This window comes from Pyrgilauda ruficollis, unplaced genomic scaffold (assembly GCF_017590135.1).
Source record: "Pyrgilauda ruficollis isolate IOZ18807 unplaced genomic scaffold, ASM1759013v1 scaffold79, whole genome shotgun sequence".
Taxonomy (NCBI): Eukaryota; Metazoa; Chordata; class Aves; order Passeriformes; family Passeridae; genus Pyrgilauda; species Pyrgilauda ruficollis.
Window position 1 is genome coordinate 3,757,748 of NW_024529821.1, and position 22,554 is coordinate 3,780,301.

General features: G+C 58.0%; 1 protein-coding gene across 17 annotated transcripts in view; it reads right to left on the reverse strand.

Moving 5' to 3' along the window:
• KIF1A (kinesin family member 1A) overlaps positions 1-21,273 on the reverse strand; it is a 35,784-nt gene extending 14,511 nt beyond the window's left edge. For 4 of the 17 annotated variants that reach the window (XM_041487039.1, XM_041487033.1, XM_041487037.1 and 1 more), the window contains exons 1-27: positions 21,168-21,273; positions 17,211-17,287; positions 16,932-17,111; positions 16,417-16,482; positions 16,118-16,296; positions 15,656-15,767; positions 15,220-15,297; positions 14,867-14,932; positions 14,579-14,596; positions 14,153-14,228; positions 13,965-14,043; positions 13,496-13,638; positions 11,549-11,682; positions 10,817-10,896; positions 10,419-10,494; positions 8,316-8,395; positions 7,968-8,074; positions 7,333-7,416; positions 7,042-7,222; positions 6,888-6,960; positions 6,548-6,641; positions 6,288-6,436; positions 5,954-6,132; positions 5,729-5,866; positions 922-1,040; positions 756-841; positions 322-460 (exon numbers count right to left, since the gene is read on the reverse strand). In XM_041487039.1, coding sequence (XP_041342973.1) covers positions 322-460; positions 756-841; positions 922-1,040; positions 5,729-5,866; positions 5,954-6,132; positions 6,288-6,436; positions 6,548-6,641; positions 6,888-6,960; positions 7,042-7,222; positions 7,333-7,416; positions 7,968-8,074; positions 8,316-8,395; positions 10,419-10,494; positions 10,817-10,896; positions 11,549-11,682; positions 13,496-13,638; positions 13,965-14,043; positions 14,153-14,228; positions 14,579-14,596; positions 14,867-14,932; positions 15,220-15,297; positions 15,656-15,767; positions 16,118-16,296; positions 16,417-16,482; positions 16,932-17,111; positions 17,211-17,287; positions 21,168-21,273 — 2,899 coding nt within the window. Of the gene's footprint in view, positions 1-321; positions 461-755; positions 842-921; positions 1,041-4,644; positions 4,909-5,728; positions 5,867-5,953; positions 6,133-6,287; positions 6,437-6,547; positions 6,642-6,887; positions 6,961-7,041; positions 7,223-7,332; positions 7,417-7,967; positions 8,075-8,315; positions 8,396-10,418; positions 10,495-10,816; positions 10,897-11,548; positions 11,758-13,067; positions 13,095-13,495; positions 13,639-13,964; positions 14,044-14,152; positions 14,229-14,578; positions 14,597-14,866; positions 14,933-15,219; positions 15,298-15,655; positions 15,768-16,117; positions 16,297-16,416; positions 16,483-16,931; positions 17,112-17,210; positions 17,288-21,167 lie in introns of all 17 variants that reach the window. The other 13 variants (XM_041487036.1, XM_041487038.1, XM_041487035.1 and 10 more) reach the window with 7 other exon arrangements.
• Between the last annotated feature and the right edge of the window lie 1,281 nt (positions 21,274-22,554).

A 22,554-nucleotide genomic window follows, 5' to 3' on the forward strand; every position in this document is an offset into this window, starting at 1 on the left:
ACTGCACCGGGGGAAGTTTAGGCTGGACATTAGGAATGAGTTGTTCACAGAAAGGGTGACTGAGCACTGGGCTGCCCAGGGAGGTGGTGCAGTCACTGTCCCTGGAGGTGTTTAAGAAAAGCCTAGATGTGTCACTCAGTGCCATGGTGGTTGACAAGGTGGTGTCAGGCCACAGGTTGAACCCAATGATCTCAAGGGCTTTTCCCTCTGTGATTCTGTCTGCCAGCAGCCCCCCACCGGAGCAGTGGGCTGTCAGTGCCAGGAGGTGCAAGAGGCTGGGTACAGGGAGCCACTCCCAAAGTGCCTGTCACCCCTCCTCACCTGCACAGGTGTTGTTGTTGACTTCATCCGCGGACGGACCCACGTCGCTGACCTGCCCCTGACCTTCCACGATGCGCAGCTCCTCCTGAGAGGTCCCCGAGCGAGACATCCCGACAGCCGGGCACGACTCTGACTGGAACTGAGCCAGGAGTGGAGTTCAGGGATTCTGGTGGTCCCCACGCTGGTCCTGCTAGCACCACCACCAGCATCCCAAGCACCCAGGCACCTCCAGCTCTCCTCTCCCACCCCACGGCAGCCCCCTGGGACACGGGCGAGAGCAGGACGCACCGGTGGGTGCCCAAGGCCCGGTGGCCCAAGAACACATTCCTTTCCCTCCACCTCTAGGAGCTTGGGGGTCCTCATGGGGAAGCACTGAGGTGGCAGGCAGGGATCTGGGGTCCATGGGCATCCACCAAGAGCCAGCCCCACCTTACCTTCTCAAAGTGCTGGTCGTCAAAGGAGATCTTGGCCGTTCCTGATTGCCGCACACCAGAGCCATAGTCAGGGGCTTCTTCATCCGCTGGAGGAGGGATGGGGGTGAGCCGGCACAGAGGGTGCAGGGGATGCAAGGGGCACACGGTGCAGGGGGGTTCATCCTACCTGAGATGGCCTGGACAGCCACGCGCAGGAAGCCCTTCACCTCGCCCTTCTCGCTGACGATGGCCACGCGGTGCACCAGAGGCACGGGGTACAGGAGGTTGCTCAGGTACACAAAGGCCCTGCCAGAGAAGGGGGGGACACACAACAGGGGGGAGAGCGGTCACTGCTCCCACCCGTGAGTCCCCAGCACGGCTGGCGTGGCCGGCAGTGGCCGGGATCCCAGGTCACTGCTCAGGGCGCGACCGCAGCGCTGCAAAGCAAAACTAAAGAGAAGGCAGCCAGGGCCAGGCGAAGGGGCTGGGGCAGCGGGCAGGCAGCGTGCCGCGGGCAGGAGGGTGGGCAGGAGGGTGGCACACGCCACGGACAACACCACAGAACACACCAGACCTGCAGACCTCTCTGACTGTCACCTCCATGGCAGGCAGGAGGGGAGAGGGCTGCGCTGGTGCCACCGTGAAGCCGTAGGGCGAGAGGACCTTCTGTGTGGTAGAGAGCTGGAGAACTTGGGCAGGAGGTGCTGCAACGTGACTGGGGGGGCAGCTGCAGAGTCACCACGGGGAGGACAGGGGCAAGACAGGGGGGAGGAAGGGTGACAGGGGAGATGGAGGCTGTCAGGAGCGAAGGAGGTTAGAGGACAAGGTCCTGGACCTCCAGAGGTGAACCTGCTGGGGGTTCATGGCCCTGGCTCTGCCCCCCGTGTTGGACACCACTGGGAGGGAGGCTGCATGGTGTGGCTGGCAGCATCAGGTTGTGCATCCCCCCTCCCCATCCCTTCACACACATGGCTTCGGGGTCCTGGGCCACCTGCCAGCAGGTCACAGGGATGGACAGCACGCCTGGCAAGTCTGAGCCTCCCTGCTCTCCTCTGCAGCATCCAGGTCACCGGCGCCACCATGGCGAGGTGCCACACCAGAGTCCAACATGATGGCTGCACTATGTCTCTGTCAGCACCTCCTGTCAGGCCACTGCTCTCTGCTTCTCAAGCATTTTGGGTTCTCTTGCTGCCTCCCTCCACCTCATCATCGGCTTGCAATGGTCATCCAGCTCTGGCCACAGTGGCATGCTGACCCTCTGCAGTGACAAGTCACCTTTGGCACTGAGCTCCCTGCCAAAAGGTGTGAGCTAGCAGCACCACTTTCAGCAAGATGGGGCGTGGGGTGCCTGCCACCTCTCCCTGTGGCACCCACCGGCATCTTGACGTGTGGTGGGGTGGGATGGTGCTGGGGGCTGGCCAGGACATCTCTGCTTCAGGAGGCTCCCATGAGGGTCGCATCTCCAGGCGGCTGCTGTGCTGCTCAGGGCATCCCAGCCTCACAGGAATCTTCATATTCAGTGGCACCTCAAAGTGCCCAGGGGGCTCTTGCAGCCCTGCACTTGCACCCTGACCCCCAAGTCCGGAGATTCCCCCTGCTCTGGTGACTCCCATGGACCTTCAGCTGCTCCTCGAGGCTTTTCCACCCAAAGCATGTGAAAGGACTCAAGTTGTGGAAGCAGCTGATGCCAAATCATTATCTCCTGATGGGCCTGTCTCAACCCATCTCTTCTCAGATGCCACTGGGAACAGGTGATCAGACCATGCCAGGGCTTCCCAGCAGGACTCATGGCTGGGGCAGAGCCCCATGCCCACAGGGAACTCTCGGAAGCGCAGGGATCTGTGTGCACCCACCCACCCGAAATCACAGGGCAGCTGGAGTGGAAGCCGAGGACTGGAGAGGGCAGGGAGGAGTGGGAAGGAGGTGGGGCAGGCAGGGAGGAGGGGGACAAGTGTGTCACTAGAGGAAGGAGGGTAGGGACACTAACCACAAGATTGGTGAGGTGCAAAGATGGCATGCTCAGATCAAAGAAAAGCCTTTCCAAAGGAAGATAAAAGTGAAAGGACCCCAATTTTTGCTAAAGCTTTGAAGAGATAGAGCCAGCAGCTAAAAAAAAGAATAAAAACCCCTTAAAATAACCAAAATTTTTAAAAAAAATTGAAAAGAGAAAAAGAGAGAAAGAGAGAGAGAAAGAGAGAGAGAAAGAGAGAGAGAAAGGGGAGAAAGAGAGGGAGAGAGGGAGAAAGAGGAGGAGAGAGAGAAAAAGATAGAAAGAAAGAGAGAAAACGAGAAGAGGGAAAGAAAGAAAGAGAGAGAGAAAGAGAGAGAGAAAGGGGAGAAAGAGAGGGAGAGAGGGAGAAAGAGGAGGAGAGAGAGAAAAAGATAGAAAGAAAGAGAGAAAACGAGAAGAGGGAAAGAAAGAAAGAGAGAGAGAAAGAGAGAGAGAAAGAGAGAGAGAAAGAGAGAAACAGAAAGAAAGAAAAAGAAAGAAAGAAAGAAAGAAAGAAAAAGAAAGAAAGAAAGAAAGAAAGAAAAAGAAAGAAAGAAAGAAAGAAAGAGAAAGAAAGAAAGAAAGAAAGAAGAAAATCAAAGACAAGGATCCAATCATAAACCAATCCAAGCACACTTCACAAGAAATGTGGCCGGCGGAGCTGCTGCGCGGGGAGCCAAACCCAGGGCAGACTCAAAAGAAGTCAGGAGGCACCAAGCTCTGGGGAACACGCCCCCGGCATGGAGTGGGGCCGCTGCCACAGGGCCTTATTTGGTTTTTTGAGGTGCCCTTGAGAGTTTTGGGGTTGTTTTGATATGTTTTGTTTTTTTTTTTCTTTTAAATAAGGAAAAAGGAAAAAAGAAAATAAAAGGGGAAGAACCCAGCTCTTTCGGTCTGAGGCTGCAGGACTCTTACCCCACCTCCACCCTCTCTGCCTGTTTTGGTCCCTCCTTCCCACCACGCTGGCTCTGGCACACCGAGGAAGAGGAGCCCCAGCTCTCACCCCGGTCAGGGAGCCCCTGCCTGAGCAAAGGCTCTCAGAACAGCTCCTGGTGCACACCCCCTTGGGAAAACCCCAGAGAAAGCTGGCAGCTCCTCATACCATTCTAGGGATGGGCAGATGGCTCCAGGTTTGGTGGCACAGCCAGGCTGGGGGCAGCTGGTGGGCTTCTCCAGGCCAAGACTGATGGAGCCCAAGGGGGTCTCCAGCCAACAGGTATGAGAAATCAAAGGTTCTTGTCCTTGGCTCCAGCTACAGAGGAGCTGGAGCCTACACCCAGGTCCCCACAACTTTCCTGGACATCTCCTATGCCAAGCTGGCAGGAATGGCCCCAAGCCAAGCACTGGCTGGAGCTGGAAGAGCAACCACAGCTCTTGGCCCTCTGTTCTGCACCCAGCTCTCCACTCACTCCCCTCAGCTTCATCCCCCACAACCACGTAGGGACATCCAAGCCTCCAGATTCAGGGGGCCCACCCTGACCAGTGCAGTGCCAGAGGCACACGGGGTTTTGAAGTGCCTGTGTGCCCCAGCCAGCGGCACCAGGGTCATCCCAAGCCGGGTGGGAGGTGCTCCTTCCTGGGACAGAAATGCCCAGGACCCAGCCCCCCAGGTGGCTCCCCTGCTTCCTTTGGTGTTGGAGACACAGCAGAGCTCTCCTTTTCAGAGGCTCTCCCAAAAAGGTGCCCACATAAAGGAAGGCACCCTCTCCCTTCCCCTGCCATCCCCTTCCCCTGCTATGCTTCTCACAGCCCTACCTCAGCGGGGACCTCGCCACCCCACCAGGCGCCCGGGCTTGGCGGCAGTCCCAGCCCAGCCTGCACCTCCGGGATGCCCCGGAGGTGGGAGTCGTGTCCAAAAGCAGTTCCCTCATGCGAAAGAGCTAGGTCCTTCCCGGCATGCTCTCCTAAAACCTCACCAACCTTCCTACTAAACTGAACAGGGGGAAGCGGTCGTAAAATGGATCCCGGCCATCACACAGCGGGCACTCCGGAAAGATGTCTTCCTCCAGGTCCTCCTCCTCCTCCTCCTCCTCCTCCTCCTCCTGCCCCTGGTGCTGCTCGTCAGCAGGCTCGGTGATGTCGGAGTCGGGGTTCGAGAAGGTAGGGGAGGGGGTGAGATCAGCCATGCGCTCGCTCATGCATGTGTTGAAAAGAGGAGAGCTGTTGCAGCCAGAGATATCTGAACTAAGGTTAGTACAACAAGATAGAAGACATGTTAACACCAGCTGTTCCAAACAGAAAGAACAGGAATTTTGCTTTTTTTTTGTTTTTTCTTGGTTAGGTTTTGGGGTGGGTTTTTTGTCTGCTTCAGTCAAGGGACCTTGGGACCAAAGACCTGCCCATCTGGCGCATCTCTAAAGCCACCAACAGCCAGACAAAAGAGCAACCCACGGAACCAGTGTGAATGCTGGGGACACCCTTTGCTGGGTTTGCAGGGAACGCAGGGACAGAGCAGGTTCCACAAAGGCTCGCCACTATCCCTGCTGCTGGAGAGAATCCCTCCTTGTGCTACAGCACAGGGGAATGCCTCCAGGCCACGCAGCTCAGCCCCCTGCTCCCCCTGCCCTGCCCCAGCCTTCTCCAGGGTGGCCCATCGTCCTTGCTGGCACTGCACCCTTCCATCCGGTGTGCGGGAAGCGCACGGAGACACGCGGCACACACGGCACAGACAGACGCTCAGACACCGGCGCGTGCACAGGGACACATGCCCACCGCGTGGAGCCCACCACGGCACAGGCTCCCTGCCTGCTGGACGGCCACGGCCCCTGCACACCCCGAGCTGGAGCCCGTGGCTCTCAGCACTGGGTTAGGCAGGCGGCAGGAGCATTGCCAGCAGCTCGTGTGCCCCTCGGCGTGCTGGCAGCCGACACGGAGGAGAGCCACGGCGCTGGAGCCGTCGCACGGGGGTGAGCGCCCCGCGCGCGGCGGGCAGCACTGGCAGCGTGTCCTCCTGCGGGACCTTCTGTGGGTCCCAGCCACGCCTCGAAGGAGCCAAAGCGCTCACCTGCCCACCAGCCTGAACCAGGGAAAGCGGTCGTAGAATGGGTCTCCACCAGTCACCACATTGTCACAGTCCTCGATGACGCTGGAAGGCACTTCTGCTGCTCGGTCGTACATCTCACGCATCAGGTCCAGGCGCTGCCTGCAGGCAGAGGGGATGCCCATGGTGGCGGTCAGACACAGGGCTGTGGGCACCCAGACCCTCCTGGCACAGCCATCTCTCACTCACCTCAGCTTCTCCAGGGTCCAGTAATGTGTTGCCCCGTTCTTCTGGTCCTGCACCTCCACAGCCACGATGGTGCGCGGGAACGGCCGCTTCTCCCGGTCCTTGGCAGCGTCGGGAGGCAGCAGGTCGGGAGGGAGAGGCGAGTACAGCGTGTCCGTGAGGAGCACAAACTGGAACTGGACCTGGAGAGGGGCAGAGGGGCTGGTGAGACACCTGGGAGGGCAGGAGGCTTCATGTGCTGCCTCTGGCCACCTCTCCTCAGCACCTCCTGGCTGCCTGTTCCCGTGGCCTCTGCTGTGGGTGCTGCGGCCAGCCAGGAAGGAGCCCAGGCACCCACCTTCTTTTTCAGCTCCACGCTGATGGCATTGGCTTCCTTAAGGAAGATAGCATTGCCCCAGAGCAGGTCACGGAGGGAGGTGAACTGGTACCACTTCCACTTCCTAAAGGCCCAGAGGGCGAGCTCGAATTCCCGCTCTGTCCACTGCACTGTGGGGACATGGAGGGACAGTCACCCCACTAGCAGGACATCAACCTACAGTTCACTCCTCATGCTCCCACAGAAAGCATTAAAACCTCCTGGTAGCTTCCAGCCCTCACCTTCATCCTCAGGTTCTTCCTCCTCCTCATTTGCCTCAGGATAATACCTAGAATCCATCTGCTTCTGCAATGCCTCCAGTTTGCTCTCATAGTCCTAGAGGAAACAGGAAAAGAGGTGATGCAACCCACTGGTGTGACCTTCCTCCACGCTGCCACATCGCACTCCTCTTCCCTGCAGGAACACAGCCTCCTCCCTCCTCTGATCAATGCTCATGGTGACAACTCCAGGAACAACACTTTGCCCTTATTTTTAGAACACAGACCCACCCCACACAAACATCTGCCAGGATTTCAGTCATGCCCGGGCAGCCTGAGAAGGAGCCATGTCCTGGCCACCTACCAGCCTCTGCTGCTCCAGAAGGTAATTTGCCTCTTCCCGCTCCCTCCGGTACTGGTCCTCCAGTTCCTGGAGACTAGGTGGAAATGGGGAAGGAGAGGATGACCAAGCTGGAAGTGAACACCCAACTCCCCATCACCTCAGGCCATGCTCTCACCGCTGCTCCATCTCCTGTTTCATGTCGATGCCTTGCTTCTCCAGCAGCTCTCTCTGGGCAAAGGCCCAGTCCACGGGCTCTGCGGGGGTCTCGGCGCACGGGGTCCGCTCGCGCTCCTGCCGAGCCTGCTCGGGGTGGTTGAAGCGGAAGACGTGGCTCTTCCCCATGATGATGCGGTTTCCTGCAGCCATGTGCACGGGGGAGAGGTGTGGGTTCAACGTGGGACAAGTGCAGGGCCCCCAGGGCAGGGAGGAAGGCAGGTTGGAGCAGCTCTGGCGTGCTGGGACCCACCTGAGCGCAGGATGCTGGGCTCTGTCACCTTTTTGCCGTTCACATAGGTGTCAGCACCTTCACAGGGCTCCAGGGTCACTATCACTGTGGAGATGGCAGGAAGGGGAGAGGTGGAAGCAGAAGGATGAATCCTGCATGTCCTGCTCAGGAAGGGAGAGCCACCCCAGCCACCACCACCCTGGTGGTGGTACCCACTGGCAGCACCCATCCCGTGGGCAGCTAACAGGACTCAGCCAACTTGATGTTAATCAGAGCAGTCCAAAGGAACAAGGGCAGCTGAAGACTGCATGTGGGAGGAGACCAGAGCCTCCCCAGGCTCATCTCCCACAGCCCCTTCACACCCAGGTTCCTGCCATTCTGGGGAGTGAATTCTGCTCCACATCTTGAGAGGGGGAATCATCTACAGTCTGCTCAGCCATCCTGCCCTGATCTCCCCACCTTACTTCCTTCCCACATGCCTTGTGCGAGCTCTCCTCCCAGCCATGAGGGATGTAGCTCGTCTGGAAGCATGGAGTAGCCACGCAGTAAAGCCCAACTAGTTTGAGGAGGGCAGGAAGTTCATCTGGGGACTGGGGCTGAGGAAATGCAGAGGGATGGGTCCCCAGGGCAGTGAAGCCCCTCCAGACAAGCAATACCTTCACCACCAGATTTGGTGTCACTGCGGAACAGGCAGTGCTCCTCTTTAATGAAGTGCCCGCTGAGAACGATGTCCTGCCTCTTCTCAGCATCTTCCCGGCCAACCCTGCAGTGGAAATCCAGCTCAATCCCCCCTCAAAGCAGCTCCTCCTGAGTTTCCGCCCAGCCCCATCCTTGGAGCAACCCTTGGTGCACTGCAAGACCAAAATCTTCGGGATTTGCACTTTGGGGATGCCCTGGGAACAGTGCCCAGCCTGGGGACAGCTGTCACCCCCCTGCCCACCTGGGGAAGTCAGGCACTGAGATATGGACAGTGCTCCCACCTCTCCATGGGACCTGGCCCTCACCTTGTTATCCCATCCTTGATGTAGTAGAGAAGACACTCGGACATGAGCGGATCCTCATTGAGGTTGACCAAGTGTGGTGTCTGGGAGAGACAAACAAGGAGCCATCCCTCAGTGCCCTGCCTGCCCGGGCACTGAGGGTGCTCTGCAGGAAGGTGGGAGCTCAGCAGCACTGCAGGCTGCCCCTGCACAGGCCCTCCTGCCCTCTGTATCCTCAGGGTGACACGTCCAGACAGGTATTTTTCCAGGGGACTGCAGAGAACTGAGAGGCTGCCATGAGGATCCTTGCTTCCACAAGCTTCCTTGCTTTCCTCCTCACAGGGCTGAGCCCTATCTACCCTTTCTCTGGCCACCTTTGAAAATTCATGCTCCAAACAGGCTCAACACAAAGCCAAAACCTTCCCATGGGGAATCCCTGATATGGCTCAGAGTCTCCTGGGGCAGGACCCTTCTCACCTGTGCTGTGTATTATAGAATCATGGAATGGTGTGGTTTGGAAGGGACATAAAAGCACACCTTGTTTCACCCCCCCCTGCCATGGGCAGGGACATCTTCCATTAGATCAGGTTGTTCCAAACCCTATCCAACCTGGCCCTGAACAATTCCAGGAAAGCTTCTCTGGGCAACCTGTGCCAGGGCCTAATTACACTCCCAGGGAAGAATTTCTTCCCAATACCTAATCTAACCCTGCCCTCTGCCAGGTCAAAAAGGAAGTAAAAGTGTCTGTTTTCCTCCACTGATTGTACACCAGATGATGCATCTGAAAAGAGCAGGTCCCAGAGGTTCATCCAAAAGCAGTGCAGACCTGAAGCCCTACCTGGAGGCTGAATTTCACTTTCTGGTTTCCTTCCTAACAGGTCACTCACAGCTCTTTCCTGCTCTGGGTCACAAACCACTTTGCTCTTAACAGGAGGAAAATTTCTCCCTCAGCCACAGGCCTCTCTGGCCAGAGCCAGCTTAGCTGCTGGGATTACACCTTCAGGGAACAGGGGCAGCCCCAGGAGTATCAGTGGGAGAAGTTCTGAGTTTACCAGACAGAATAGTGGCTGTAAGGAACACCTTATCAGCCTGCTGAGACCCAGCATGCAGAGGGGGCCCTCACCATGGTGCCACAAGCCTTGGCTGGCAGCAGAAACTCACTGCAAACAGGGCAGCAGAGCTGGAAGTCGAGGGAAAGGTGGGCTCTTCTCCATGGTGGCTGGCAGAAGTTGGCTGTAACATTTAATCTCTGGCCCCACTGGACAGACATACAGCCCTGGGGGCTTGAGACCTCCTTCACCTGCAGCTTTTGTCCAGATTTGTAAAGCTGGTGGCGACCTTCCACTGGGCTCCTGGAGCTGTAACCACCCCAGCCATGGCACACAGGACAGCAAAGTGCAGTGCCCATAACAAAATGGAGTTTGCACACTATCAACACTAACTTTCCTCACCAGCCACTGGAGAAGTCAGAAGGGTTTCCACCTGCCAGACAGCTGAAGAGCAAGGAGGCACCAAGACCACCACAGCAATGCCCCACCTCCAAGACCAACCTGCTTTGGGGAATAAACCCCCACGCTTCCTACCCAAAGGTCTGGAGTCCTAACAGGCAGCAGCTGGGACAAGAAACAAAGACAACAGTGCACAAGTTTATCCTAAAAGTCAATAATTGGGCCACGTAAGGGAAAGGCTGTGAAGTCTTTATCACCACCTGAGCTGGGGACACACACACTTAAGAGGTTTGACCCAGTCAAATGCTACGAGCAATAAAGAGATGGAGTATTCACCCACCCACATTTCTTAGCAAGGACTTGCTGGCTTCAGGGGCAGCAATTTTAAATATCTGAAAGTATGAAATTTTATAAGTTAACACTGAAGTTCAAGAGAGTGATCATCAGCAAGTCCCCTCATGAAGGGGGACAGCATGCCAGCAGTGGGGGGTGGACATTTGCAAGTATTTGTACCCGTGTTTGTGCCCAGCAGGCACAATGCTGGGATTTCCCCCACAGGTTTTAGAGCCAAGAAAAGGATAGTGAAGTACACGGGACTGGCCAGCTGTGACAGAGTGGATCAGAAGGGAGCTGCAGGTACAAACTAGTCCCCAGGAAGTAGAGAATAGGATGATCCTACCTTTTTAGGAGAAAATACACCCAAGGTGCCTCCATCCTCCCTCATGGCCACCCCCATTTCGGCCAGCAACGCTTCCCTGAAGGAGCAAGGGAAAGAAGTGCCTGTCAGAACTCCATGAACCCCTGGGGCCAGCACCAGGATGGAAGCCCTTGGTTTGTCCCATGGATTGCAATGCAGGGCTTGCCACAGCTCTCACCACAATTCAGGTGGGTTTTTCAGAGCAGCCCACCTCTGTGCAGGCTGACATGGTGGGCACTGGGGTCCCCAGGGGCAACCCAGGGTCCGGCTGGACATCCAAACTGCTTGGCTGCCCCAGGAACTCAACTGCTCTAACAAAATGTCCAAGGAATGCCACCTGTGCCATGCCATGCTGCCCCAGTCCCCCCCAGCCCACCCACCTCTCCATCCGTATCGCTTCTGTCCTGCGCAGCTTCTCCTCCCACGTCTCGTTCAGCTCTGCAATGATCTTCTCTGTTTCCTGCCAGGGTGGGTTCGACAGGGGGTCAGTGGCACCACCCTGGGGCAGCACGCCTGGCCCCTCTGCCAGCTCTGCCCAGCGTGCTCCAGTGGGACACCCCTCCCAGTTTCAGGCCTGTTTATACAAGCTGCAGCAGCATTCCACCCCCATCTTTCCATCAGTCCCATCTTGAAGCGTGAGGCACAAAGATCAGCCTCTCCATGCCCTCGCTGCCAGCCCACTGCTGCACCATGCAGGACCAGGAGCACTCTGCCCGTGACAGGAGTGCCCATCCCAAGCCCAAGCACCTGTCCCACAGGTCCAAGGCAGCCATCCCCTGCAAGGCAGCACCAGGAAAACCCTACAACACCCAAACCCTCAGTGTGGGCGAGCTCTGAGTCTGTCCACTCTGCAAGAGCACATCTGAGTATTGCTTCCCATGAAGATCACCCTTCATGGGGTTCCAGAAAGCACTGAGCCCCCTCTGCAAGCTGCAGGGCATTGAGGGGAGAGGGAGAGAGGGAAGGGGAAAGGGGAGAGAGGGAATGGGAAAGGGGAAAGGAAAGGGGAAAGGAAAGGAAAGGAAAGGAAAGGAAAGGAAAGGAAAGGAAAGGAAAGGAAAGGAAAGGAAAGGAAAGGAAAGGAAAGGAAAGGAAAGGCACCAGCCTCTTACCTTGAGTCTTTCAATTGCCTCTTCGCTGCCTGGAGCAAACATGATGCGCTCATGGAGGCTGGCCACGGAGGCAGCACGGCTGGACAAGGCAGAGAGGGAGGAAGAGGGGCTGATCCCAGCGATGGCATTGGTCACTGTGGAGAGATTGTCATGGCGCTGACTCAGCTCTGCCCCTCGAGCATCATTATTGTTCTCAAAGTCGGACACATCTACGGGCGCGGAAGGAGGGATGGGCCGGGGAAAGACACACAGACAGGATGACAGAGAGAGACAGAGACAAGAAAAGCTGTTGGGAAAAAAAAAAGAGTGGCCGGTGCGTCGAGAAAAAAGGCAGGAATTACAGGAAAAGGCACAGGCAACAGCAGAGCAGCACAGACAGCAACAGGGCAAGGGCAGGCACTCTCTTCCCCAGCCCAGGCAGCCCCTCAGAGAACAGGGCTGTTTGGTAAGGCAGATGCTGGAAGCAGCCGTCCTGGGCTCCCAGGGACACTTTTTGCAACCTCAGGTCCTGCATCCATCAGGTCTGGGATCAAATGTCCTCCCCAGGTATGTGCCACTGCCTCTTGTCATCCTCTGTATCTCACAGAGCCTGTGTGGTTTTCCCTGCCCAGATGCCCCAGATTAGCCAGATCTGGGAGCAGAGAATGAGAAGGGAAGGGGATGAGAGGGAGTGGCCCTCTGCCCTACGAAGGAGTCAGGTAGACAGGGCAGGAGGAGCGGCAGGATTCCCTCACAGCGTCTGCTCAAAGGAAGCCCATGGCCGGCTGGAGCCCATGGCCGGCTGGAGCATCACCTTGGCCAGGCAGCCAGAGAATGAAGCCAGGACTGCAGGCAGTGCCAGCTGGCACCCCAGGAGTCAGCTGTGGTGGCTTAGGACCCAGGCATGGGAGATGCTCCTCCAGCCCTGAGGAGTTACTGGTTCTCAGAGCAGTGTGCAAGAGGCAGGCAGGGCACAGGTCAGCAGGATTAGTCACCCATCTCCATTAGCCCACATCCAGGGAAGCTGAGCCAGGAGGCCTGAACCAGGCCCCTGTCTCCTCAGCAGGCTTGCCAGAGCCAGGCTGCACTGCCTGATCAAGGGAGGGATGGGGCCACAGTGCTTATCCATGGGCCAAAGCCTCCTGGCCACCACTTCATCAGGAGAGCAGCATTCCATCCCACCCGAGGGCCGTGCCAGGCTCCAGTCCCAGTGAGACACCAGCAGAAGCAGCAGCAGCAGCAGCAGCAAACATCACAACAGCATGGAGGAGGAGTCCCCGTGTGGCCTGGGCCCTTGGCATGGCCAGGGGGGAGGACACTGGTCCCTTCAGCACCACCCAAGCCCAGGTGCTAACCACGACTCTGGCACCATCCCCTGTGCCAGCTCCCTGAGGATGGGCAGCCTGCAGGCACACACCAGCCCATCAGCAGGGGCTGGCTGCAGGAGCCCTCCCCATGCTGCACGGGTGCCCCTGGGCACAGCCTAGAGCTCCAAAAAGCCGTGAAGCAACAGAGAGTACCAGTGATGGGGAATACACACATTTGGATCCTCCCGCAGCAGGATGGGCTAAGAGAGAAAGAGAGGGCAGGGAGCGGGGGTAAGACAGAGAGAACAGAACAAGGGGGGTTCATCTCACTAGGATATCAGACAGCACAGGGAGGGGAGCCCATGGGCATGTGCAGTCCTAGTAACACCTTCCTGGCACCTCTGCTGGGTGCTGGATGCTGCAGATGGTGGGTGGAAGGGAAGAAGGGAAGGTTTGCCGGGCAGAAAGCAGCTCCCCCTGTGACAGGAGGGGTTGGGGGCTGTGACCATGCGTGCAGGGGCTCACCAGAGGCAGCACTGTGCTGCTGTGGGGCAGGGCAGCAGGGTGCAGGGAGGCTCTGGGGACATCAGCCCTGCAGGCTGGCAGGACCCCAGCCCATCGCTGCCTGGAGCCTGTGGCAGAGAGCACCCGTGGTACCTACTGTCAATGATGTCCCCGAGGCCCTGGGCGTAGAGAAGGTCACGCAGACGTGCCACCTCGTCCTTCAGCTCCCGGATGAGCTTGTTGTTGGGGTCCTCATTGATGACAGCATTGCAGCGGATCTGCTTGGCACGGTCAGCGTACCTGGGGAAGGGCGGGGTCTTGAGCAACACTGAGAACTGGGGCAGGGTCTCAAACAACACAAGAACAGGGGTAGGGTCTTGAACAGCAAAACCCCAGCTGCTGGGCAAGCAAGAGTGTTGCAGAGCCCCTCCAGCAAGGAGAATCCCAGTAGCAACCCTTTGACAACCTGGCAACCCTCTGGCCTGTTGTCAGGGGTTGCAGGTTCCCACAGCACACCCCCAGGCAGGGACACCCCAGAGATGGGGAGAGCACTGGCAGTGCCTGGGCCTCAGCCAGCCTCCCCTGTTCTTGCTCACTGCAGGGAGGACAAGGGCACTTCTTCCTACCTGAGGGTGCTGAGGGTCTCATCGTAGTTGATGTCAGCAGGACTGAGAGCAGCCACCATGGCAGTTCTGGAGTTGCCTCCTGCCCAGTAAGACAGAGCCGTGAGGGAGATGCTGGTCCTTGTGTCCCCTGTCACGCCCTGCTTGGCAGCCACACCCTCCAGCAGACCATACCCCCCACCTGTCCTCACCCAGGTTCTCCCGCAGCAGCCAGGTCAGCACCGAGTCTCGGTACGGGATGAAATCCGTCTTCTTCTTCTTTTTGTTCTGGGGAATGGAGAGCAAAGGGAAGGGCTGTCAAGCTGCCTGCTCTCCTCAAAGGGAAGGTGACAGCTGGTCCCCAGCCATGGGGACTTGGAGCGGGATGGCAGCCTTGGGCATCATTGCCCAGGTCCACAGGTCCTGCCTGTGAAATGCCCTGAGCTGGGAGGGTTGTTAAGGCTGGCTACTGAGAGCCCCAGGGGGAGGAGGAGGCTGAAGATTCTGCCAGCCCCCAGGAGAAGAACAGCTCGAGCCCAGGCACAGTCTCACTCCCAAACCACCCTGCAATCCACTCCCACCCACTCCCCCTGTGCTCAAAACCAATGCCCCCCTCCCCATCCAACCTGGGCACCCACCTTGTTGGGCCCTGAGTCCTGCAAAGGAAATGGAGAGACTGTTTAGGGAGCTGCTGTTTTCCTTGGCACCCACCACAGATCCCTGGCCCTCAAGCAGAGAGTGCCACAGGTCCCCATGCAGATGGCATCTCCACCAGCCCAGCTTGTCCCAGCCCCAGGGACAGCTTGGGGTGTGTCTGCCCACTCCCTGGAGCTGGGATGCTCCATCCCTCAAAGCTGAGCCCAGCCCTGCTGGCCTGAGCCCATTTCCCCCCAGTGCCAATGTTTGTCTGCTCTCCAGCTACCTACCATTTCTGCCAGGGCAGAGATGACTTTCCCCAGAGTGGTCAAGGATTTGTTGATGTTTGCTCCTTCCTGGTTAGAAGAGGAAAATGCTCAGGCCCCATTTCAGAGCCACATTAAAGCCCAAGAGAAAGTGAGGAATATCCAGCATGGTGTGGCCAAAGAGCAGCTGGTCTTACTGGGTAACCAGCACCCCCCAGCTGGGACTCATGGCACTGGGCAGCTTTCAAACACAATCCCATCAAGGATTTTGGCAATGCAGTGGGCAAAGAACGAGGCAAGGGAAGGAGATGTTTTGGGGATGAGGGAGGAGGCCATGGTGTCCCACCAGCAGAAGGGGACCTCAGGTCAGCTCTCACCTTTAGCCTTGTGCCCTTGGCACCTGTGGAATCAGCTCGCTCACTCCCAGCCAGGTCCACCAAGCTGATTTTGCTGACCTGCAGGCAGAGGGGAGGCTGTCAGCCCTGTGGGCACAGCAAACCCAGCACGAAGCCAAAACCCCTTGCAGGATGACACTGCTCTGGGGCAGCAGTGGGCTCTGCAGGGCCATCCTTGCAGGAGTTGCTCAGGAGCAGAGCTTGCAGGCAGGGCTGAAGGGCACATGTTGCCAAATATCCTGCACAGGGGCCAGTCCCTCGAGGGACCATGAGCCCAGAATGTGCCTGGCACACATCTCCCTCCTGCTCCAATCCTCCACCAGGCTGCCCCACCTTGCCCCAAGTGCTGATGAAAGAACACAAAAGTCCTTCCTGGATCCATGAGGGCTCCCCTGAGTCCTCCAGGCCCTGCTCTTACCTTCTCAGTGGTGATGTCTGTCTCGGCATCGTGCCGCTTCTGCGTGAAGATGATGTTGAACACGGCGTGGGAGCGGCTGCTGGTCTCATTCATGTTGGTAGCAGCCACTGTGCTGCAGGGAGAGTAGGACAGGGAGGTGTGACACTCTGTGAGGGACACTGGAGTGGCTGGTGACAGGGCCAGGGCTCATGCCAGGACAGGGTACATGTGGGAAGGCAAGTCTGGAGGACAAGAGAGGGCTCTGGGAGAAGATGTGCACAGGTTCAGGCTTTCTCCTGCTGTCTCTAGTGCCCTTGGAAAGCAGGAGGAAAGTGAGGTGAAAGCAAGTGGGGGCACCCAGCACTCAGTGAGGAGGGGACTGCCACTTCCAGAGCAGCTGGACTAGCAAAGTAAGGGAGTGAAGCAGAACCTTCTAGAAGTTGCAAGCTTCCCAAACCCTGCCCATCTCCTCCTCCAACTCACCGGGCTTTGTTCCCAGAGTCCATAAGGTCCTGGATGTCATTGTAGGAGGTCACAGCCAACTTGGAAAGGTCCTCAACATATGGACCCATAAGGGGGTGCTCCCTCACCCGCAGGTTCCCCTTGTTCTTGGGGTTCAGCAGGTCCCTCACACGCTCACAGTAGATCTCCATGTAGCTCACCTAGAGCAGAGGGCACGGGCAGAGCTGGCAGGATGGCCCCAAAGAGGGGTCTGCACATGGCACAACCTGTGGAGCCAGGTGGGAGGCCAGAAGGGGCTAGGCAGGCAGAGGGGTGCCTACCTCCACAGAATAGGACATGTTGTCATTGGTGGTGTCATTGATGCGGGAGAAGAGGTCCTCGCACAGCTGCGGACACAAGAGCGAGCTCAGCCCCCACCAGCACAATGCTCCTGCCTGGGCTGCCCAGGATACCAGGGTTTCTACCTTTTCACCCCAAAAACCAGCCAATGAGTGCTGGAACAGCTCCTGGGGAGCTGGCAGAGCCGCCCATGCTGACACGGAGAATCAGCATCCCCAGAGCCCCGCCGTGTCCTGCAGGGCCAGCATGCAGCAGCTCAGCCCTTGGGCCACTGTTGCTCACAACCACTGGCCTTGTGTGGCCAGACCATAGTCCTTCCAGCCTTGGAGAGCCTGGATGACCCTCATTGACCCCCTCCTGGTGGAGCCATGCCAGCTCACTGTCACAGCAAAACCTGGTCTCACTCCCACCCTGCTGCCCTCTTTCCTCCCAGATCTGCTTTTCCTTTGAGCACCCCTTTGGGATGAGGGGGACAGGCAGTTTTCCCCAGGCATACCTGTGGGATGATGCCTTGCTGGTCCTTCTCCTGCTTGCCCATCATGGTGTAGGATTTCCCAGCTCCTGTCTGCCCGTAGGCGAAGATGCACACGTTGTAGCCTTCAAAGGCATGCTGCAGCATCTCCTCGCCAATGTCCCGGTACACTTGCTTCTGGGATGCATAGTTGATGTCTGCAGGCTGCACAGAGGAGGGGGACATGGAGAAATTTGGCAAGGAGGCCCTCCTGCCTCTCCCCAGCCCAGCCTTCGAGGCGGGCTCAGGCCTCCCAGTGCTTACCGTAGTGTGGGACCAGTAGGAATAGTCAAAGCTGAAGCTTTTTGGTGTCTCTTTGGGCTGTTTTGGGTTCAGGATAGCTAGGGACAAACAGATGGGAACATGAGGCCACCAGCCACCCATGGTACCCCTGCCCCACCTCCCTCTCCCCTCTCCATGCGGGAGGGATGAAGGGTGATGGGTTTCAGTCCAAAACAGCCCTGGAAGGTGGACTGGGAATCTTCCAGCTCTGCATCCCCCAGACCCCACCTGTGAAAGCAGAGGAGATGGTGCCATGGCCAGCAGAGCCCAGGGAACAGGAAGAGCCTTGCCCAAACCTCCTGCTGGACACAGTGAGTGGGACATGACTCCTTCCCTCAGGTTCCTTCCTGCTGTGGCACCTTCCCATGGGAGCCCAGCACGGCACGGCAGGGTCCCAGCCTCCCTCTGCCCACAGCTGGGCAGCGTGTCCAAAGCTCCCATGCTGGCACCCGTGGGGTGGGAGCAGCTGCAGCCCTGCCAGGGCTCCCCCAGAGCCCCTCTGGCTCCTGCCTCTGCAGGTGCCCAGCCCCAGCAGGGTGATTAATGCCTCGAGTCACAGCACCAGCGGAAACAAGAGTCTGCTTTTGTCATCCCCTGATGAAAAGGACGTTGCTATGGAAATTGGAGACTGCATCACTGCTCTTCCTCATGCCATGTTTTTTTTTTCCTCCTGTAGAGCGTTTACCATGTGGGTTTTTTTCTGGAACAACAGATGCATCAGAAGGAACCCAAAGCAGCGGGTAATCACGAGGTGCAGCCACCAGCCATGTTAGGTGACAATGAAGTGACATTGAGGGCTGCACAGCACAGCTCCCGTGCCCACTGCCCCAGCTGCTCCCTGCCACCACCACGGATGGAGAAGCCATAAGCCCTGAGCTTTCTCCATCCCAGCCTGCTCTGCCCTTCAGTCAGCCAGGGCTCAAAGCCACTCCTGATTCCAGCTGGGCCTTCCTGGGCAGCCCCAGGCATGGTGCAGCTCTCTGCCTTGGTCTCTGATGGCCAGATGTGGAGTGTTACACACACAGAGATGCTTTCTGCTCTGAATCCCTCCTCCAACACCACAGTGGAGATGCTTTCTACTCCCATGGGAAGGGTCCACAACTGAGAACAACCCAGCACAGCAGCGAGGCAGACTGGGGAAGGGTGGCAAGTGGGGTCAGGATCCAGCCCTGACCACAAAACCACAGCACGGTGCTCCTGAGATGCCCCTTGGCATGGACAGAAGCCCAGCTCTGGCACCAAAGGGGCTGGCACGGGCTCCCTGCCTGCCTACCTACTGCAGGCAGCCTGACTCCACTGCTCTGGACACCTGCTGCATTCCAGGCAGGCTGATTCCCAGGAGAAAGGGCTGGGAAGTACCAACTGGCAATCCTGCAGCAGCAGACAGGGATGTGGAGGCCCCGGGGGAGCAGGTGTTTGTGGGCAGCATGGGCACCATGGTGGCTGCCTGCTCCTGAGCCCTGCCAACGCCTGATGCTGTGCTGAGGGACCTGTGAAGAGAAGCAGGAGCAGAGGTCGTGCAAGAAGTGGGATGGAGCATCTCTGATGGCTCCTGGTGCTCAGCCTGGCAGCTCCATCTGGTCACCAGGTCTGGCTCTGCCCTGCAGAGGTGACACTGACCAAGAGAACAGGAGCAAAGATGAGTTGTGGAGCAGGATGGAGCCACACAAGGAGCCTGTTCTGCATCCCAGTGCCAGCCCATGCTGGGCACAGGGCACGGAAGCAGCCGGGGATGGCACCACGTGGCTCCAGGCATCCCAGCTGCAGCTGCCCAGCTGGCATGGGGAACCAGAGACTGGGACACAGGGGAGAAAGGAGCATCCTAAGAGCAGGCATCTCCTGTCCTGAGCTGAAACACTCTTGCCATGCCCCTGCCATTCCCATTTATTTGCCTGCAGGCAGGTGGATGCTGCTGGTGGAGTTTTTCCTTTCCTATAGGACTTTTCCAAAGCTGCTCAAAAATATTCATGCTCTGGGCCATTGGGAAAGAAAAGGCAAGGAGGAGGTGTGGAGGTGAAGACAAACATAGAAACAAGGGGGCTGGAAGGAGGAAAACTTCTGGAGATGTCCCTCACCTTGCCCTGAAGAGCCAGCAGCATGAGTGGGCAGGCAGAGAGCAGGAGAAAGCCCAAAACCCACCTCAGATTAAATATCACAGGTTTTAAAGGCAGCAGAGGCACAGCTCCAGACAGAAAACATGACTGGGATCAAAGCCAGGGGTCTCCTCCACACAATCCTGGTGGGAGCCATCAGGAGAGGGGCCAGGAGCGTTGGTGCCCAGGATGGTGCCCAGGATGGTGCCCAGGACACCACAGGAACAGAGCAGCAGGGTTGGGGGGCAGGTGGGTGGCTGTGGCAGCTGGAAGTTTGCAGGTGAAAGGACAGCAGAGAAAGGCTGAGATCCCTTCCCACCCTGGGCCCCTCTGCCTCCCACAGGGCTCGATGCTTTAGGCAGGAGAAGAACCTGCCTCCCCAGCACAGGCAAAGGTCTCTGCAAATAATCCTGGGAAGGGCAAAACTTCACTCTCACTCCCCTCAAACATGATTATCTTTGGCTTCTCTGCCAGGAGCTGGGGGGATTGAAGCAGCCCTGCTCTGCTGGCCCCCTCCTGCCTCCAGCAGCCGCAGCAGCAGCAGGTTTCTGAGCCCCCCACACTTGCTCCCCAGCCCCCTGGCCAAGAGGATTAGCCAGTGGTTTGTCCATTCATGGAGAAAATCCTCCCTGTCAGCAAAGGGCTCCTGCCTGCAGCCCTGCTGCCCTCCCTGGGCTGGAGGGGTGGGGGCACAGCCAGGGTGTGCAGGGTGAGCAGGGGCAGACAGCTCTGAACAAACACAGCCACGGTGGAGGTGGGGGATGCCTGATGCTCTTGACTGGAACTAGAGCACAACAGGTCCCACCCAAGAACCAGAATGGGGAACATCTGCCCTCCTATTGCCTGGCCCTGGGCAGTTGGGAAGCTCCTGCATGGACAGGAGGCTCCCTCACCACAAGGACAGAAGCTCTGCACCCCAGGCAGATGGAGAATCCCTGTCCAAGCACGAAGGGAGAACCCCCACAGGATGGCAGAGACCAGCAGGTGCTGCCCTACAGACCTGCTCCCTAGGCCTGGGGTGGCCAGCGGGGTCCCAGAGTCCCCCTGCACCCTTGGGTGCTGTCCCCTCCCCAGCAGCAGGGTTGTCATAGCAGCCTGCAGGGCGGGGGTGGCTGGCACCGGTGTCTCACCCACCGTCGGTGACGCAGGCAGCCCCAGGCGGGCGGGCAGGGAGTTATTTTAGACACTGCCCCATCTGGAGCCTTCCAGAGCCAAAGAGGAGGGGCTTGACATCCATTCCCACACCGTACTGCCAGCAGCTGTTGTTTAAAGAGGGGCAAAGGCCAGGCAGGCTCCTGATGGGACACACAGCCCCAAGGCTCCAGGCTGCACCCCCACCCTGAGCAAACCCTTCTCCCACCCCTCCATCCTGCTGCTGCTGCATCTCCAAGAGCCCCAGAGAAGCAGGAATGGGTCCTGGCACGCTGCAGTGAGTGGTACCTGGCCAGGCAATCGAAAACCACTTGCTGGCCCACGCACAGCTCCAAGGCCAGGCTGGACGTGGAAGAACATGATCTCTAGTGGAAGGTTGGAACGAGCTCATCTTTAACGTCCCTTCCGAAAAAACCACCCTGTGATTCTGTGATCCCTCATTGCCTACTGGGGAATACTGCCCCTTTCACTGTCACCAAAATCCAAGGGCTCAGTGCCATGTAGATCCCACCACTGCCATTCCAACAGCAGGACTGCATTTCCCCATGGAAAGCTGACCACACCTCCTCCTCCAAACCACTGGAGATGCTTCAGGCATCCTCACCACGGATCCCCACAGCTTGCTGCTGGGGCCACACCACACGTGCTCCTTCCCAGGCAGCACCCAAAGCCCCTCTGCCCCTGAGGCACTCACTGGTGGTGCTTCCTGACATCTGGATGATGCATTTGGACTCCCGGCTCATCTCCCGGGAGTTGAAGGGCCGGACACGCACTGCCACCTTCACGGATGCTCCCGCCATCGCGCTGGCCGCTCCTGGGTCCTGCCAGAGGGGAGCAGTGCCTGTCCTGCGAAAGGGAAGAAAAGGGGCTTAGGAAAACTTGCATCCCGATCCACATCTTGCAACTGTGCTGGATGAATGCAAGGCCTGTGCACGGAAACCTGCTGGGAACGCTGTTCTGTCTCTGCCTGAAAGATGGCGTTTTGTCTCATACCTCGACCTGCCCTCATTTTACCTCTTCTCCCTGTCATACCTCAGGTCAGGACCCCCAGCTCAGTCCCAGGGGCCATCCCTGCCGTCACCCCAGGGCAGCACTGGAGCCTCCATCCCCCTGCAGCATCACTTGGAGGGCACCCGCAGCAGCGGGCAGAGCCTCTGCCAGCACCAGCACAACCCCAGGGAGCAGCTTTTTCACCCCAGGCTGCCAATGGCCTCGAGCAGGTACCCCCCAACCTGCAAAAAAGCTCCCTGCCTGTTACCAGAGCCTCCTGCCTCCCCTCCAAGCCCAGCAAGGCAGGGACTGGGCAGCAGGACAGGGGGGGAGGGAGGGAAGCGATGGCATTCCATTGGGAACGGAGGCGGTGGCTGAGCACAGCCGCGGGCATGCGCCTCCCATTCAGCTCCCACAAAGCAGACTCGCAGCATCAGCACCAGCAGCCCTCCCTGGGAAGCCAGTGGCCATTGCACTCAGCTGAAGCTCCCAGTTTACCATCGTATTTCCAGTCCTTTTGCTAAAAAATTAACTGCAAGTCTCACCAAGACAAAACAAACCCGCCACCATCTCCCAGAGCAGCTGTCCACCCCAGCACTGATGCCCAGGTGCTCTGCAGGCCATTCCCAGCTTCCCTCAGCTGCAGTTAAACCTCACGAGCCCTGCCCAGAAAATTGTACTGGGATCCTTCCTCTGATTGCTGCATCCTTTGGGATCCTTTTGGACCTGACACAGATCCCTTCCTGCCTTCTAACAAATCCCTTTTCCTGCCTTTCCCTGCTCCCTGGCTCCCCATGCTCCCTGGTGCTGAAAATGGAGCACAGGACCCCTTAGAAAATGGGCAGGAACTGCTCCTCTGCATCCACCTGCAAGGGTGTGTGTGAATTCCCTAATGCTTTCCAAGCCTGGGTTTTGCCAGCAGGATATTTGCTCCAGGAGGAAGGAGATCAGGGAGAAATGAGATGGTTAATGAGCACCAGCACAGCTCTGGTTACATGGGCCATGACCAGAAGGAAGTGGAGCAGTAAGGAGGGATCTTGAACATGAGAAGTGTTTTCCCATAGTGGAAATGAAAAATTCAGGAGAATTTG